This window comes from Geotrypetes seraphini, chromosome 4 (assembly GCF_902459505.1).
Source record: "Geotrypetes seraphini chromosome 4, aGeoSer1.1, whole genome shotgun sequence".
Taxonomy (NCBI): Eukaryota; Metazoa; Chordata; class Amphibia; order Gymnophiona; family Dermophiidae; genus Geotrypetes; species Geotrypetes seraphini.
The window spans coordinates 274,434,530-274,447,674 of NC_047087.1; the positions used below are offsets into that span (position 1 = coordinate 274,434,530).

Consider the following 13,145-nt stretch of genomic DNA (forward strand, 5'->3'; position numbering starts at 1 on the left):
TCCACCTCACTAGCCATGAGATAGTCTAGGCACTTGCCAAAGAGCAACTGTCCTTGAAAGGGGAGTTTGCTCAGGGTCATCTTGGAGACCGAGTCCTCCATCCACTGCCCAATCCAGAGCATTCTGTGGGCGGAGATGGCATAAGCTGAGACCTTGCTCAAGACCCTGAAAAGGTCACAGAGCATCAACAACATAGGTAACCCCTTCCAAGAGGAACTGGGTGTTCGTGTTGCTGTCCTGATCTGGAGCCTGGCTTAGCTACAAGTAGCATGCCCAGGCAATATAAGATGCTGCAATTGCTGCTTTCAGTCCCAGCATGGCAGCCTCAAATTGTCTTATGAGGACGTCTATCCTGCGGTCCTGTGTTTCCTTAAGGACTACTTCCCCTTCACTAGGGAGTGACGTTTGCTTCGTAACTTATCCATCAGCAAATCCATTTTGGGCATAGCAAATCGCTGGTGGAACTCAGAATCCATCGGGTAGAGCTTAACCATGGACTTAGCTACCCCTAAGGGATCCTCAGGAACTTCCCAGTGGCCTGTTAACATCTTAGTGATCTCTGGATGCTATGGAAAACAGGTATTCTGTTCTTTAGTGCTGCTCATGAGCAAGAACTGAAAAGTGGAGATGAGGCAGCTTCAGATTTAATTCTTGGAACACCTCAATTAAACTTTGTAGGCTGGAAGGTTGGAACAACCTTCATACTCTCAGGTCATATCCAAGATCCACCTGATCATGGTCTGCACCCTTCCTAAATCAAGCTGGGTTGTTGAATCTCCAAGAGATTCAATTTTCAGAGATGAGGATCCTGAATGAGAAATTAAAGGCATAGACTCTGAACCTTTGCCCTCAGAGTGGACATTGGGGTGGACTTTGCAACTTTTGCTAAAAACCCTGGTGCTACCTCCAAGGTCCTCGTGGGGTTAGGTCGACTTTTGAAACTTAAAAGGCTTCATACATCTTGTGTATAATTTCAGGAGCGAACCACTGTCTACAGTTGCCCAAAAGGTCCTGGCAAGGTCTTCCTTGCTGGCTTCTGGTGTTTGTCCACCGGCATGCAGATGCGTTTCGCTGGGGACACCATGTCCACTTTCTCTGGTTCCTGCCAGAATTTATGGCCCAGAAAATGCTCCAGCTGAGCACCTAAGCCATCAGAAGCATAAGGGGAGACAAAGCCCAAAGTTCTTGCCCCCCTTACATGCCTTGCGGAACAATGACCCCCCTTCAGAGAGTAATCTGGCATGAATCTAAAGTATCTTCATCTGAGGAGCCCCATATAATACTGTTTTTTTTTTGTAAAAAAATAAGGGGTAGGCAGATGAAGACTTTTAAAACAAAATTGAGAAATCCAAAATAGCCGTTGCAAAAGTAATTCTGGTTCCTAAAACGGCCTGTGGAGAAAAAAATGCAGGGAAGGGCCCTCATCTCTAATCTCAGAAACTTTTAAAAATAACTTAAGAACCCCTTCCCCCCAACCCCCATGAATTTCCCCATAGGCTGCAAAAGCCATACTCACTGTACAATGCTTTTGTGCAGAAGCTGCATAGGGAAACTTCTGATCAGAGGAAAGAGAAGATTTCTGCCTCAGACAAGGGTCCATGTGCACCCTTGCTGTGGCTGGCGGGGATCCCTGAGCCCCTTCAGCAAAGACATCCTCCTCCTTCTCCATAGGCCAGAATTCTTTCCAAACTCAGCAGCTAGCAACAGTGTCCCAGAACCATTGATACCACTAGACCAACCCCTACCCCACCCCCAATACCCACACACGTTTAGTTTTTATCCATGCATGAAAACTGAACATGCAGAGGGGGCTAGCAACAGCTTGGGGACAGTACTACCACCACTTACCCGGGGGGGGGGGGGGAGAGAGGGAATAGCGGGGAGAGAGGGAATAGCGATGGATTGAGGTGGCAATGCATTCCCTCCTCTCTCTGTGCATTAAATGTACCTTTGCTGGAGAGGATTCTGAAGCCCCAACTGCCAAAGAAATGCAGTGGCCAAGCCATTCTCTGCCTCCTTGTACTAATTCTGTAATGTGGAAGTTGGTGGCATACCTCCAACCTGCCAACTCCATGACTCCCCAAATATGCTCAGTTCTTGTGTAAAATAAGCATGCACGAGAAGTCCCAGTGGACTTCATTACAGATGTAAGATCAAGCACTGCATTTCTTTGGGTGGCAGGGCTTCAGCATTCTCACCAGCCATTTAGGGGGGGGGAATCATGCAGGTTTGGAGGAGTCCTGAGCCCAAAGTGTGTGTGGGGGGGGAGGGGGCAGGCCCCTCTCCCTCCATGGCTACTGGAAAAAGTTCTGGTTACTAGAGGAGGAGGAGAAGGAAGTCTTCAGCAGGTGGGGCTTGGGGATCCCCACCAGTTCAAGTATTTATTCCACACTTTTCTTGACAATTTTTGTTTCATATCATTGAGATGAAAAGTGTCAAGAAAAGCGTGGAATAACTTGTAAGCTTTATATCATTCTGTTCTTGGTTGAGCTGAGAACTTTTCAGCGACCCTTCATACTTAAAAATGTAGCATGTCTATATATGTGTGCTAATTTGTTAGCCCTTCTGTTGATTCTAGTACAAACTTTACACTTATATCAACCATACTATGGCTTAGACTCTTCATACTGTTATGATCTACTTAATTTGTTGGCCTCAACCTTGCATAAATCTTATTAAAAAATGGCAGTTAATCTAATCTAATCTTTAGGTTTGTATACCGCATCATCTCTACGTTTGTAGAACGCGACGCGGTTTACAGTAGGAGAAATAGGAAGGAACTACAACAGAGGGTTAGCTAATAAACTATGGTAATTAAAATTAACAGTTAGGGATATAATTCTAGGTTTAATACATTCCTAAACCATGTCTGATGGTTCACTAATCTATCTTAATCAAATTGAAATATGAGGGCAAATCAAAAAGTAAAGGCAAAATACATTTAATGGCTTTAATAGAAGTAACTGTGAGCAATTAAACATATCACTTTTCCACATGGTGTCCATGCAAGATGACACATTTTTTGTATCATTCAACTAGCTTTTGCATTTCTGCAGAGATGAAGTTTTTTGGCTGCTTCCAAAGCCAGGTGAGCACAACTTCCTTTACTTCATCATGCTTTGTCTTTTGCTCTCTAGGTCGCAGTGATCCACCTATATCTCGTTGCCAATGACAGTTCTCTCCAGAATACTCGGATCTTCTTCATCCCATTTCAGGAACTGGGTCACAACTCCAACACGCTGTTGCTTGTGCAGATCAGTAAGCTGGGAACCCATCATGCACAGACTTTCCTGTATCCCAAGTCATCATGCATTATGGCAAATGCAGATTCATAGCTGATATCCAAATTTGCAGCCAATTGAGACACCGTTATCTGTCGGTCTTCTCTATTCAAGGCATGCACCTTGTCAGTGTGCTGTTGTGTGTGCTATGTTGATGAGCGGCTAGAACAACCTTTGTCGGCTACACCTGTTCTTCCTGCTTTAAATCTTTTTACCCTCTCATAAACTTTTTGTTGATTCATGGTGTTATGTCTATACTGAGTCAATATCCAATGGTGAATATCCACAGGTTTCATTCCCTCTGCCTAAAGAAAGCACACTACTGCACATTGTTCTTTGATGGTGCAATCTTGCAATAGAGTGTCCATGTTTCTGACCTCGTGGCTGCCACATGACTAAAGGCCGAGCACTGCACTATGTGTGAACGAACTATCCAACAAGTAATATACGAGTACATATCTTGCATTTCACTAGCTCTGTTCTGGTTACTATGTAATTTAACAATTGCCTTTAATTTTTGATTTGCCCTTGTAGTTTCAGTTTGTCTTTTAAGAAAAAGATCTCTCCTCAGTGCATATTACCACATTAGCATGAAAACATACTATGCCCTCCTTGTTCTACATGTCTAATCAATCTGTGCTCCCAATCGCGAGAGAAGAGAATGTGCTGCTAGCTAGTAGGCCCTTTGGTTTAAAACAGTTTGATATTTATTGGAACTGTACATGAGAAAATCTAAAACTTGTAACATATGCTTACTGTTTAATCACCAGTTTAAAATTACTCTCTCATGACAAACTTACTATGAAGAAAACTTTTGTAACTGCATCAAAAGAAGTTTCTTCCTTGCCCTAGGTGCACCCTTGTTGTGGACTCCATGTGTGCAAGGAGAGCCCTGTTTCCGTAAGCTTAAGGAATGGTTCCCTGCAGGATAGAGCTTTGCAACTCAGAAAATTGTCTTGCCAACTTAATCGCCACCATAAACACTGTCTTGACTGTAAGATCTGGAAAGGTAGCCTCCAATACGTGCTCATATAGGGCTCTACTGAGACCTCGCAATACGGTGTTATGATTCCAGGAAGGGAAAGGGAGATGTACCGGAGAGTGCAACCGAAGAGCTTCTTTAATGAACTGAACAACATCTGAAGAGAGGCCAGAAAGCTTCTTTCCCCCTGAGCTTGGAAACAGAAGAGGGCTACTATCTGAACCTTCAGTGATCTGACTGACAAACCCTTCTGAAGTCCCTCTTGCAAAAAGTCTATGACTACCAAAATTAGAGCTTGTAAGGGCTTTGCATCATCTCTAGCACACCAGTGCTGAAAGGACTTCCAGGCATCGGCATAGGCTGCTACCATTGATGGCTTCTTAGTTTTAAGCAAAGTTAAAACAACCACGTCTATATAACCCTTGCCCTTTAAGGTCACATGCTCAACAGCCATGCCATAAGCCCAAAATGTTCCGGATTTTCAATAGGGACTAGTCTCTGATCAGCACTGAGGCCTTCATCCCTCTGGAAGCGAACAAGGTCCGCATACACTGGTCTGCAGGGCCAAACATGCACCACTAGGACTACCAAACCCAAGATGACTCACGATCCAGAGGATGACATGACCTAGCATGATCAACCCCCGATAGGAGCATTTGGGGATCTTCATCACCCTCCAAGGCAAGCATGTGCCACAAAAGAAGCTCCATATGCTACGTTAATCACTAGGGCAAAAACATCAAATTGCTACTTTAGGACTATGTTCACTTTATGGTTTCAATTATCCTTTAAAATTATACTTTCTTCACTAGGCAAGGAGGTTAATTTGGTAACCTGCACTACCATCAAATTCACCTTCAGCTGAACAAACAGCTGCTGGAAATTTGGAGCCATCGGGTAAAACTTGGCCATAGTCTGAGCCACTCACATGGACCTTTCTGGTGACTCCCAGTGGTCTGAGACTAGCTTTGTGATGTCCAGACGTGAAGTAAAGAACACAGTTGGAGCAACTGAGCTGCTCATTATTAAACACTGTGATGAGGGGGGAAGGGGGTTTTGAGGAACTTCGTTTCAATTCTCAAGAAATGCTGGACTAAGGGGATAGAGACAAAAAAAAAAAATAAAATGGACAGGTGCCAGATCTCCGGGGGAGGGAAGGGAAACGGAAGGGGAGGACAGAGATGGAAGATGGATGAAGAGCACGGAGAAAGAAGAAAATGTTTAATGGGCAGGAGACCCTGGCAAGCAAGTTAACAGAAGAGAAAGAGAAACCAAACCCTGGGACCAACATGATTTGAATAATGACCAGACAACAAAAGGTAGAAAAAATAATTTTATTTTCTATTTTCTGATTTAAAATCTGTATCCTGCCAGAGCTGGTGTTAGAAAGCGAATGTGAGCTAGGACCTAACAGAGAGAGGAAAAGTCTTTTTTGTTTATTTTGTTTACACAACAGAGCCAGCGTGGGTAGGAGAGGGCAAAGGGTTTGGGGTGGGTGAAGAGGCTACAAAATAAACACATCAGGATGTTTGAAAAAAACAAAACAAAATACCCAAATGGGCAGGAAAATTTAATCAAATCAAAAATTTTTCCCCTGAATCGGGCAGCACTACTTCGCACATCCAGCATCTATAAAACCCTGTCCTGTTTAGCTGAACCTATAGGGTGAGAAGCAAGCAAATAAATTTCTTGATTGACATGAAAGGTGGATACCACCTTCAGTAGAAAGGAAAGTACTGTTTGCACTAGTCTATGTGAACCTGAGGAAAGGCTCTCTGCAGGAGAGAGCCTGTAATTTCGTCTCGCTGAGACTATGGCCACCAGAGATAGCATCATGACTATACGGTCCAAAAGACATGCGTCTTGCAGAAGCTCATACAGGGACAGAGAGGCTCTTAACAATATCAAGGTACCACAACGGGAAAGGCCGGCACAACAGAGGATGCAATGTAAGTGTCCCCTTCAAGAACCAATTGACATCTAGATGAGACGCCAGCAACCACTTACTTCCCCGAGTCCGAAAGGCCTGCCACCTGAACTTTGAGAGACGCAACTACTAGGACTTTTTCGATTCCGACTTGCGGAAATCCCTGGGTCACAGGTATTGATGCCTGACAAGGCTCTACCTGTTCCTTGGCACATTATAGCTGGAAAGCCTTCAAAGTCTTAGCATAAGCTGCAAACATCGCAGACTTCTGTGCTCTAAGTAGAGATGTAAAAACAACCTCTGAGTAATCTTTACGAGTTAGGGCCAAGCACTGAAGAGCCATGCTGTAAGACCTCCATGGGAACTGGGCCTTGACTGAGGAGCTCCGGTAAACCAGAAGCTTGAGACAACAGTCTCTCTGCAGTCACACCAGATTCACATACCAAGGCGGTTAGGCCAGTCAGGAGCTACCAGTATTACCAGACCCTGGAGGCTTGACTCTGCAAATGATCTGGCCTACCATGGCCCACAGTGGGAACACAGAGTAGACTCACGCTGTGGGCCAGGGCTGAACTAGGATATTCAGTCCTGCACTTCCTGGTTCGGCTCTTAGAAGCGATTTGCCTCTGCATCCTTGGCTGAGGCCATGAGATCCATCTCTGGACTTCGTCAGTGCTATACAAGGTTGAACGCTCTCTGGGATAGGAACCATTCCTCTGGATCCAGAGTTTGCTTGCTTAGAAAGACAGCCTGGATGTTCTCTACTCTTGCCACGCGTGCTGCAGAGAGAGAGAGTGTAAGTGAGCTTCCACTCATGCGAACAATGGGGCACTTCTGGGGAATCCCTATTTGTTCATATAAGCTACTGCAGTGGAATTATCATAGAATACTTTGCATGCCTTTCCTGCCAAGAAAGTCTCCAATGCTTTCAATGCCAAACGAACTTGGGTCTGAAGCTATATTACCTGGCCTGATGGATCGGGTTGATAGAGTTTGAATTAAACTGCAATATAAATTGATAGTATGCATAGGCCTGTCAGAATCTGAGGAAATCACGCACCAACAATCTCGCCAAAAATTTGCAACGAAGTGTTTTATCATGTAAAATATAATTGCAATAAATAATAAAGTAAAAAAAAAAAAAAAGAGTCAGCTTTAGCTGAAGTGGAGGAGTGAAAGATATGAGTGACATCATTCAGCAAAGTTCATGATTAGAGGAAGACAACAGCTTCAGTAAAGAATCCTATGTCTTTGCAACAGAAGGAGGATTCAGGGGAAAAAAAGATTGTATCCATAAAGGCCACTGCCAGTAAAATCATGCCAAAAAGGCTTGTGTGGACTACCTTTAAGTATAAAAATTGCAGCAAAAGGAGTTTTAAAGGAGAGGGACATTGGCTCTGACTGCAAAAACCTTCAAATTTCAGTTTTGGAGAACGACCTCCCCCCCCCCCCTGCCAATTATCCCCATAGGCTATAATAGCCTTACTCAATGTGCCATGTGCCTGCCTGCTCCAGCTCAGGAATTCAACTTTGGGCAGCCAGTCAAACCAAGGTTGGTCTGAGCCTCAACCCCCGGATAACACCACGCTGCGAAGGGGGAGAGGATCATGCAGCCGGCTTACTGTTAATTCTGGCCAAGGCGGGAAGTAGATAAATAGCCTATGCTCAAGCTCCTGATAAATCAGGGCTGCAAGAAGTTATGCAGGAGATGGCCACTGAGCTCCAAAAATATGAAAGTAGGCTGGTTAGCTAGGTGCTCCCGAGGGCTGATCCTGCTAGCAGCAGAGACTTCTGCAGCATGTCTGCGTCTTCTCTCAGGCAGAGGTCCCAATATGTAGGAACCTCTGGACTCCAAGCCTCCAACCAAACATCAAGAAAAAATACCAGAAAATAATAAAACCACAGAGCAGAAACAATTCCAAACAACCTGCTTGCAGGAAAAAAAACCTAAGGGAGCAGGAGCAGCTGCCTAGGAAGAAGGCAGAGTTCAAAAATGATTGACAGAATTCAGCAAACAACTTCTGGATGAGCTACTAGACACACTGCACTAAAACTGTAAATAGTGTCTGTATAGTCAGGCTCCTAGTATTTGTTTATATATGCATGCAGGACTGAACCTCTATCTCTCCTTTCTGCTTCTCTCTTGTGCTGTCCTAAAATCAAGAGCAGACTCCATATTAAAGTAGCCACATGGCCATAGGAAAAGTATTTTTCTCCATCAGGTTTTTCCACCTTTGGAGCTGCTAGTCTCTTTGCTAGTCTAAGTATATATTATTATTGCAAAGTTCTAAAGTACATTATCCTCAACAAGTGGGTTGAATACTTTCCCAACCCCTGGGATGCGCTGCTAGAGTGTGGACACTGCAAAAGGCAAGATTCCTTTACAGCGACTGAATTGCAAGTTTATTTTCTTTGAGTTTTATATTAAAAAAAAGATTTACTTAAGGAATTCAGAGTCCAGTCTGATAATGTTAAGAAATTACCGATCTAATGAATTATGCAGACAAGAATTCTCTGGGAGAGCCAGAACACTTACCATCTGCATTTCTGGAAGGTGGGGACTTTGGAGATGCATTATTTTGCTGTAGAACACTCAATTCTTTTGTGACCTAGAATGAAAAAAACAAAACAAAAAACATACACACACTAAATCAAAACTATTATATATGATAGCTAATCTTCCTTCCTATATACACTAAATTTCTCAAGTACAGCAAAGCACAGTTACTTACCACAACAGATGTTATCCAGGGACACCAGGCAGCTATTCTCACATATGGGTGACATCACTGATGGAACCCAGATGCGGAAGCCTCACAAGCAGACCTGCTTGAAGAAACCAGAAGTTTTGAGTCGATCACACCGCGCATGTGTGAGTGCCGTCCTGCCCAGCGTAGGGCACGTCTCCTCAGTTCAGATAGCTAGCAGAGAAGCCAACCAGGGGAGGTGGGTGGGTTGTGAGAATAGCTGCATGCTGTTCCTGGATAACACCTGTTACGTAAGTAACTGTGCTTTATCCCAGGACAAGCAGGCATCCTATTCTCACATATGGGTGACCACCAAGCTACCAGAATGGGATGGTGGGAGTGTTGGCAATATAGGAGAATAAATTTAGTAATACTGTTTGGCCAAACTATCCATCCCGTCTGGAGAAAGTATCCAGACAATAGTGAGAAGTGAAGGTATGAACTGAAGACCAAGTAGCAGCCTTGCAAATTTTCTCAATAGGAGTAGATCTGAGGAAAGCTACTGAAGCTGCCATTGCCCTAACTTTATGGGCTGTGACTCTACTGTGTAGGGGTAATCCAGCCTGGGCATAGCAGAATGAGATATAAGCAGCCATCCAGTTGCAGATGGTATGCTTACAAATAGGATGTCCCAACTTATTTGGATCGAAGGAGACAAAAAGTTGAGGAGCAGTTTTATGTGGTTTGGTGCGTTCCAAATAGAGGGCTAAAGCACGCTTACAGTCCAGAGTATGAAGAGCTACTTCTCCAGGATGAGAATGAGGCTTTGGAAAGAACACTGGAAGAACAATGGATTGGTTGAGATGAAATTCCGATACCACTTTAGGGAGGAATTTAAGATGAGTACGAAGAACCACCTTGTCATGATGGAACACCGTGAAAGGCGGATCAGCAACTAAAGCTTGTAGTTCACTGACTCTTTAAGCAGAAGTGAGGGCTATGAGAAACACCACTTTCCAAGTAAGATACTTCAGATGAGCCTTATCAATAGGTTCAAATGGAGGCTTCATCAGTTGAGCAAGGACAACATTGAGGTCCCAAACCACAGGACATTGAAAAGGCTTTCATGAATCTGGAAACCACCGGATGAGCAGAGAGGGGTTTCCCTTCAATAGGCTGATGGAAAGCCGTAATTGCACTGAGATGGACTCGGATCGATGTAGACTTGAGGCCAAAATTGGATAAGTGCAAAAGGTAATCCAAAACAGAAGATAAGGAAGAATGTTAAGAATCCTTATGATGAGAAAAACACACCATATAGAAAATCTAGTCCATTTCTGGTGATAGCATTGTCTAATGGTAGGCTTTCTAGAAGCTTCTTTAAAATGCCCCTTACAGATTGAGAAAACTGAAGAGGGGTTATTGTTGAGAGGTACGAAGCTGTCAGGTGTAGAGACTGCAGGTTGGGATGAAGCAGAGATCCTTGACTCTGTGTAAGCAGAGAAGGAAAAACAGGTAGAAGGTATGGCTCCCTGCTGCTGAGATGAAGTAGAAGGGAGTACCAAGGTTGTCTCAGCCACCGAGGAGCAATGAGAATCATGATGGCATGATCGTTCTTCAACTTGACTAGAGTCCTGAGAATGAGAGGAAATGGAAGGAATGCATTTAGGAAAAGATTCGTCCATTCCAGAAGAAAAGCATCTGCCTCGAGGCGATGAGGAGAGTATATCCTGGAGCAGAACTGAGGCAGTTTCTAGTTGTGGGGAGCTGCAAAGAGGTCTATCTGAGGCGGGCCCCACTGTGAAAAAATGTGATGAAGAGGCGAGGAATGGAATGTCCATGCGTGAGGTTGCAGAAGACGACTCAAGTTGTCCGCCAAGCAATTCTTCGCCCCTTAAATGTAGACAGCTTTGAGGAAAGTGTTGTGGCGGATTGCCCAGTCCCAAACCTTCAGAGCTTCTTGACAAAGGGAGGCAGATCCCGTCCCTTCCTGTTTGTTGACATAATACATGGCGACTTGGCTGTCCATCCGAATGAGGACTACTTGGTCGTGAAGAAGATGTTGAAAAGTGTTGAGAGCTTTGAGGATCGCTCTGAGTTCCAACAGATTGATATGACACTAATGATCCGTACTGGTCCAGAGGCCTTGAGTACGGAGACCATCGAGATGAGCGCACCAAGCATGGGTTGAAGAATCTGTAGTGAGGACCTTCTGTTGGGGGGGGGCATTTGAAAAAGCAAGCCTCTGGAAAGACTGGAAGAGAGTATCCACCAACGGAGAGACTGCTGCAATGAAGGAGTGACTTATATGTTGAGAAAGTGGATCGCAAACCTGCATCCATTGAGATGCCAGGGTCCACTGAGGAATTCTGAGGTGAAGTCTGGCAAAAGGAGTCACGTGTACTGTGGAGGCCATGTGACCTAGGAGAACCATCATGTGTCTCGCTGAGATGGAAGAGTGAGAAGACACTGTATGACAGAGGTGAAGAAGAGCTTCCAGTCGTTGCTGTGGGAGGAATGCTCTGAGTTGGACGGTGTCCAGAACAGAATTGTAGATTCTGTGAGGGCTGAAGTTGGGATTTTGGAAAGTTGATTTCGAATCCCAAACTTTGTAGGAACCAGGTAGTCCGTTGGGTCGCTACAATAACCCCTTGAGATGTTGAATCTTTGATGAGCCAGTCGTCGAGGTAGGGAACTACCTGAAGACCATGGTTCCTTAGAGCTGCTGCTACCACTACCAAGCACTTGGTGAACACTCTGGGAGATGAGGCCAGGCCGAAGGGTAGTACTCTGCATTGATAATGCAGATTCCCCACCCGAAATCTGAGATATTGACGGGAGGCTGGATGAATGGGGATATGAGTGTAGGCCTCCTTGAGATCCAGAGAGCATAACCAGTCGTTCTGCTCGAGAAGGGATAAAGGGATGCCAGGGACAACATTTGAAACTTTTCTTTGACCAGAAATTTGTTGAGAGCCCTGAGATCCAGAATGGGCTGCAGATCGCCCGTCTACTTCGGAACAAGGAAGAAACGGGAGTAAAACCCCCTGTTCTGCTGTTCCAAAGGAACTGGTTCGATGGCATGGAGATGAAGCAGAGCTTGAGCTTCCTAAAGAAGAAGGGCGGTCTAGGAAGGACTGGAAGGATACTCTCTTGGAGGAAGCTCTGGTGGAACCTGAGTGAAATGAAGAGAGTGTCCTTCCCTGATGATGGTGAGCACCCAGAGGTCGGATGTAATAGTCATCCATCGGTGGTAAAAATGATGGAGAAGACCTCCTAAAGGGGGAAAAGGAGACAGAGTCAGAACGGTGGAGGTTACGCTCCGTTTTAAACAGTCAAAAAGGCTGAGTAGCCTTAGGCGCTGCAGAAGATTGAGGCTTTTGTTGTTTTTGAGGCTGCTGTTTTTTTAAGAGGAGGACGAGTGTAAGGAGCCGTCCTCGGAGCAAAATGCCGTTGATAGATAGGAGCAGGGCGTGGAGGTTTGGCAGGAGCTGGCTTTGGCTTAGGTCTGACATTAGAAGCAAAGGATTTTTTATGTTCAGACAATTTCTTGGTGGCTGCCTCGATAGATTCATCAAAGAGGTCATTGCCCTCACAAGGAATATTAGCTAAGCGATCCTGAAGATTAGGGTACATGTCAATGAAGCCAGGCAAGGCAACGCATAGCTACAGAGCAAGCAGCTGCCCGGGCAGATAACTCGAAGGCATCATAAGATGACTGGAGGAGATGTAATCGGAGTTGAGATAAAGAAGCAAGGACTTCTTGAAATTCAAAGTGCTTCTGAGTATCTAAATAAGTCAAGAATTTTGTTAATAGAGAAATGAGGAACTCAAAATAAGTAATAAAATGAAAATTATAATTGAGGACTTTAGAGGACATCATGGCATTTTGATAGATGCGACGTCCAAATTTGTCCATAGTTTTCCCTTCCCTTCCAGGAGGAATGGTGGCATAAACCTTGGAAGGATGGGACCTCTTCAAGGAGGACTCGACTAGCAAAGACTGATGAGATAACTGTGAGTTGTCAAACCCTTTGCGATGTACTGTTTTATACCTAGAATCCAACTTTCCTGGGACAGCCGGTATAGTATAAGGTGTCTCCAGGCATCGACCAAAAATCTGAGACAAAAGCTTGTGAAGAAGAAGCTTAAGTGACTCTGCTGGAGGTTGAGGAAGATGCATGACTTCGAGGTACTCCTTAGAGTATTTGGAACCAGCATCTAATTGAAGATCCAAGTCCACAGCCATCTGACGAAGAAAAGATGAG

At 44.6% G+C, this 13,145-nt stretch overlaps 1 protein-coding gene across 2 annotated transcripts in view; it reads right to left on the reverse strand.

The window, feature by feature from the left end:
• Window positions 1-13,145, reverse strand: part of LOC117359188 (proliferation marker protein Ki-67-like) — a 244,544-nt gene that overhangs the window by 28,709 nt on the left and 202,690 nt on the right. For both annotated transcript variants that reach the window (XM_033941515.1, XM_033941514.1), the window contains exon 14: window positions 8,727-8,799. In XM_033941515.1, coding sequence (XP_033797406.1) covers window positions 8,727-8,799 — 73 coding nt within the window. The remainder of the gene's footprint in view (window positions 1-8,726; window positions 8,800-13,145) is intronic.